General features: G+C 38.9%; 1 protein-coding gene across 6 annotated transcripts in view; it reads left to right on the top strand.

Moving 5' to 3' along the window:
• The window catches only part of zeb2b (zinc finger E-box binding homeobox 2b), a 99,261-nt gene extending 93,477 nt beyond the window's left edge, over window positions 1-5,784 (top strand). For 4 of the 6 annotated variants that reach the window (XM_005452321.4, XM_003446541.5, XM_005452322.4 and 1 more), the window contains exons 9-10: window positions 1,869-2,049; window positions 3,589-5,784. In XM_005452321.4, coding sequence (XP_005452378.1) covers window positions 1,869-2,049; window positions 3,589-4,163 — 756 coding nt within the window. In that variant the 3' untranslated portion in view covers window positions 4,164-5,784. The remainder of the gene's footprint in view (window positions 1-1,868; window positions 2,050-3,588) is intronic. The other 2 variants (XM_005452324.4, XM_013272176.3) reach the window with 1 other exon arrangement.
• The last annotated feature ends 216 nt before the right edge of the window (window positions 5,785-6,000 follow it).

A 6,000-nucleotide genomic window follows, 5' to 3' on the forward strand; every position in this document is an offset into this window, starting at 1 on the left:
CTATTCTAAGTTATTAAATTAGATTTTAAAAATACAGCTACAGGCGTTTAGTTCAAATTGATTGCAGAGTGATAGTGGTCGCTTCTTAAAACACAGTGCAGCGCTGTCCTCACATTATCACACACATATTCATTAAAGAAAGCTTCGGTGGCTCAATATTGGCCATTAAGGTGCACCTTCTGATTTTAATCATTATATGAGTTTGCAATGTCAAGAATGGCTCACTGTGCCTCCTCTAATGTTGTAATATTGTTCTCCATCAATTCATATTTAAGACTAATCTTCATCATAAAAGAGAATTTTAAAGGAATGTGCAGAATTAACGCTCGTGTACAAAATTAGACCACACTGAATACACCATTATGGCGGTGTTTCATAATGAGGAGCCTGTCAGTTATAGATGGGTGATATTACTGCAGGGCTGAAAGTTTTATAAGAAATAAACGCCGGTATGTGCTGGTAATCAAAAATGCATGAGAACATGTAGCGTTGTGTGATTGTTTGGGAGGAACGCTTCAGTTTAATGATTCCTATGTGGACAAATGGTGTCAGGCTAGATATTTTTATGATCTTTCACCAGCTATTGTTTAAAGAAAAGAGGATATTCACCCCTAAATAACTTTTTTTTTTTTTTTGCGTTGATCTTCTGGACTTTCCTTTAAAATTAGCAGTTAGTTTAGAAATTAGCATGCTATCAGCAACTTTGTGTTAATGTAATATGACCTAAACTCACAACATTCAGCTAATGATGTAAATCAATGTCATTTAAAATGATGAGTATCAAGTATGAGCTTTTCCACCAACGTAGATTGAGCTACAAAGTGTTTGTAGTTTTGCTAAATGACACTCCCAAAGCATACTAATTAGCTAACAGACACTTAGCTGTTAATTTAGCAATTAGCATGACACCTAATTGCTAACTTTTTGCCAAACTTCATACAATTTTTCAAGATATTTCATAGCAAACCTAAATATAACTATCAATGTAAAGAAATTGCAACTAAAATTGTAAACATTAGCTTTCTGTCAAATTAGTATTAGGAGTTAATAAACCGGCACGTGAACACAGGCATTTTATTTTTCCTTAATTTAGCTATAATTAACTGTCACATTGAAGGCTTATATAGCTTGAAAATCTAACTACTACTACAAGGTTGTTTTTTTAACAAGATAAATTTAGCAGGAAAAAGAAACTTTAGCATTTCTAACATACATATTCTAAAAAAATAAACAACTAATAAACTTTTTTTCACATTTAAAAAAATATACACTGCTTATAAAGAGCTTATAGGTTTTATAGCTTTATAGATAAAATAAACCCGACTTTTAACTAAAAACAGATACTGTGTTAACTAATATTAGCTTTCTTGCTACGGTGGCATAAGGTAAATACCCTTCTAAATGGGTTAAAAACTCCCAGCAGCTCAAAAAATATTTATTGTGTTAGCTAAAAAAATATTGTCACACCTTTTGAGATTTTAACATGTATGCTCTTTAGGCGATATGTAGCATTTGGATATTTACTCTTAATTTACAGTTAGCTTAGCAATTTACACTTCAGAAAAGGGTGTCTTCTGGTTAAACATAACTATAAATAAATTAATTTGTGTTTGAGTCATATTAAGAACATAAACTCATAATTTAAGTAAAAATTTAAAGGGATTACATGTGGAATAATGTCAGCAACAGATATTAGCATTTACATAAAGCTAGCTTAAGCTAGAGTCAAGTTATTTGCCACACACACAGTGACCACCTCACTGTTTTCTCATTTTTAAAAGAATATACAACATCTCCTCATCACACTAAATTCATTTATGTGTTATCCTTTCTCCCTTTTTTTTGTTTGTAATTTTTTTTCTTTTTAGGGGGACCTGCTCGACGGTACACCAGATTACATGTCAGGGCTGGACGACATGACAGACCCCGACTCCTGTCTGTCGCGGAAGAAGATTAAGAAGACCGAAAGTGGTATGTACGCGTGTGACTTGTGCGACAAAACATTCCAGAAGAGCAGTTCCCTTCTAAGACACAAATATGAACACACAGGTATATACTGTTCTAGACCCTTATTTTAAACCCCATGCTTTTTTTATGTTTTAAATGTTTGTGTTGCCAAATCCTATCAGTATGAATATATTTTAATATATAAATTTTTTTTATGTTATCCCCCTTTTCCCTCCTTCTTTCCTTCTCTGTTTAACCCTTAAGTTGTATATATGTAAACCCACACCTAACTTGCTTCTTCATTGACAGGGTTGAAATCCAGCGAATGAGTAAAGGCTTTGTGTGTTCTTTTTCTGTAATTATTGCAGGTATAGGCAGGATTGTACCATTTATTTCCCAATCATGTCTTCCTGTATGAACCATTTTGCTATCTTTAAAGACACACATCAATTCACCTAGATATGTAAAGCCAGCAAAAAGCCCCTTAATGCCTTTATCGGCCCTATTATTGGCGATAGATCACATCAGCGGAGTAGTGCTTAGAAGCTTCAGAGCACCGATAACAAGTCTTTCATTATAGTTATTATACAGAGATCCTCTTTCACCAAGTTGCATCATTTATTTTATCCACTATCTGTAGAGGAGCGCTCTGTACTTTACGCAGCCTTCGTGTTATCTGGTTGGACATAAAAGGGAGGGAGGCTCCACCGTCAGAGCTCCTCTTTATTCAAAAGAAAAAAAATGGGGTGGGGCGCGGGGGTGCGTTATCTCCACTCCTGATGCGTCGCTGTGTGTTTTTAACAATATCGAGCCAGATGTTGGACCTGGAGTGCAGTTTCGGAGCTGTCAGAGGGGGGAGTCATGTGATTTGTGCGAGGCAGGAAGCCATATTTCCACACGTGGTGAGCAGCAGTTAGGGAAATGCCAAAATTAGAGGCTTCTTTGTAGCTTCTTAAAAAGAATCCAGGTATCTTTTAGGTAAAGGAGTGTGGGGGAAAAGCGCCATTTAGCCAGAGAGTTTATGGCCCCGTGTCATAAAACTATCTCACCCCGCACTCGCGGCCAGCTCGGGTTTCTCATTTTGAGCCTTGGCGTCTGAGCTGCTCCGTCATATTTGGTAGGCAAGGAGCTCCAGCTCAAAACCTAATATAGGCCCAGGCCTCGCCATGAACTCGAATTGCAATCGGAGATGAGCAGGGTTACCCCTCGGAGCCTTCCCCGCCCCGCAGCCCCATCTCGGGTTTGTTTACCCCTTTGTCGCCTTCTCTGTTTGTTTGCTTTTGCAGTAGTTTATTTATGTTGCATTCATCAGTGTGGCACGCAGGGCCTAAAATAAGTAGTTGCGGTTCAGTTTCTTCATGCTTCAACCACGGGAGGGGAATTTCCATAATGTAGGCCCGTGAATGCGAGCACGCTTTTCTCATCGTGCTCCCAATTTGAATAAACAAATAGCCCAAAGTCGTAAGTTGGATTTAATGCTCGGTGATGTCATTTTTACTCCATGCCATCCAGTTCATCAGAGTTCTTCCTCAAAATTTTGCTTTGATTCTGACTTGTGTGTGTGTGTGTGTTTGATTTGCTGTGGCTGCAGGACGCCTCTCACGTCCCCTTCGTTTTTTTCTCTGCTTTGTGTCTCTGCAGGCAAGAGGCCGCACCAGTGCCAGATCTGCAAGAAAGCCTTCAAACACAAACACCATCTCATCGAGCACTCCAGACTGCACTCGGGGGAGAAGCCTTACCAGTGCGACAAGTGCGGGAAGAGGTTCTCGCACTCGGGCTCATACTCGCAGCACATGAACCACCGCTACTCCTACTGCAAGCGGGAGGCCGAGGAGCGGGAGGCCGCAGAGAGGGAGGCCCGCGAGAAGGGCCACCTGGAGCCCACCGAGCTGCTCATGAGCAGGGCGTACTTGCAGGGCATGACTCCTCAGGGTTACCCGGAGCTGGCGGAGCGAGAGGCTATCCTGAGGCACGACGTGGTGAACGGAGGGATCAGAGATGCAGGGCGAAAGGAAGTGGATGGAACGTACGCAAAGATCGGACGGAGGGATGACGAGTTTGAGGAGGAGGAGGAGGAGAGCAAGAGCATGGACACGGACCCGGACACGTTGAGGGACGAGGAGGAGAATGGAGAGCACTCGATGGACGATAGCTCGCTGGACGGCAAAACGGAAACCAAATCGGATCACGAGGACGCGATGGAGGATGGCGTGTAATCGACGGCGACACTTCAGAAGCTTCCCATCTTTAGAAGTTTAAAAAAAGAAAAACTAATGAAAAAAAAACAAAAGAAAAGAAAAGAAAAAAAGTTTTTAAGTTTCTCTCTTTTCGGTTCAAGTATTCTTACCTGCTCGGTTTAAAACGCCGTGTTTTAAGCTGTACGTGCACGTGCCTGAAGCTTCCGGGAAGCTTGACGGACTCCTCAGCGTGGACTCAAAAATCAATCCGGAAGAGGAGGAGGAGGAAGAAGGAGGCATTGAAGGGGAAAGGGGGAGGCTTGGGTTTGTGAAATAAGCTGCATTATGCAAACCGAACAATGAATAAATGAATACATTTCAAAAAATGTACAGTACTAAGGCCTAAAAATATGTGTGGTGCTAACCTCCTCAAATAAAAACCCCTGTGTTCCATAGTATTTATAGCACAACTAGTGACTTGTACAAATTGCACTCCGCTTCTATAATCATGAACAAAAATAATAAAAAGTATTGCCTATGTATATATTTATACAGTGTTGGAAAAAGAGCAGTAGGATCTGCACTACTACAGTCCTTCGGTATTACCTTTGTTATCACCAACCTACCTACGGTGTCGTCTTTAGTTTTCATCTCCAGCCACACTGTTTTAGGCCTCTTGAATCAAATGAAGGAATTAAAATTCAAAGACTGTGTGAAGGAGCTTTCCCCCCTCCCCTGTTTTTTTTTTGTTTCTTTATTATTTTTTTTAAAAGAGACCTTCATTTTAAGGGAAAATACAGTTTTACGGACAGATGTTGTCGTTTGGGGAGGGTCAAAAAAAAAATGAAGGACGAAGCCTTTGTAAGGTGTTTTTGATAAGAAAAAAGAAGCCTTATATGCAAACCTTTTAACCTGTGTGTTTTCTGCAAGTGCCACCCTCGTATTGTGTAAAAGGAAGGTTACTTTTTTTCACCAGCTTCAGTATTGATGAAATGGTTCACCGTTGTTCTTTGAAGCACCCGTGTCAGTATTATAGGCAGCAGTTCCTTAGTTTACATTATGTTGTGCAATGTTTTCTCACCTCTTTTCTTTGTCAGTATTACACCAAACCATTTTTTCCTCTTTTTTTTGAAAACAACAAATTGCATTTCATTTATTTGTAGGTTGAAAAAAAACATTATTTATGTGGCCCATTTTATATTTCCTAATTTTATTTATTTCATACTGTTGTGTACAGTACTATAGTTCTTCAATATATAGATATATTTTAGTAAAAAGGAACATGGTGTCGATCATAGGGGCAAATTTTACGTAAAGAGAGCATTTATTGTGTTTTGAAACATTGTGAAATGCGAAGTTTAATCTTATTTTATTTTATTTTTTTCCTTTATTTTCCAGCTACTGGAAAATTCCAAATTTGGGAACTTTTATACAATTGTGAAAACACTGTATTTTCGACTGAAAAATTCCACTTTCTTCATCTTTGTTTCTTTTTTTAAGCTAAAAAAAATGAAGAGGGACTGTTAAATACTATGTATGATATCATGACTGAAGAAGAATCTTTCCTGAAATGTCTTTGTAAAAGTATTATTGAATTCTTAATTTGTAATTTCTCTTGAAAATGACCCTGCTCGAATAAAAGTAGCCAAATTACAGAGTACCAAACCCTCGGGGCTTCGTGTTTGTTCACAAACGGTGAGGTGTGCTTGGCGTCGTCACGGTGAAGTCTTTCTTTTCAGATGGATTAAAGTCAACTAAGCCCAGCCCTCCTGCTGATTATCACTATTTTAAGATGAGAAAACAACATAAATGCCACGACCAATCAAGCTTTAAACAATAAAGGCAAAAATATTCTGTATTAGTGTCTTAATAAATC

Source organism: Oreochromis niloticus, linkage group LG23 (assembly GCF_001858045.2).
Source record: "Oreochromis niloticus isolate F11D_XX linkage group LG23, O_niloticus_UMD_NMBU, whole genome shotgun sequence".
Taxonomy (NCBI): Eukaryota; Metazoa; Chordata; class Actinopteri; order Cichliformes; family Cichlidae; genus Oreochromis; species Oreochromis niloticus.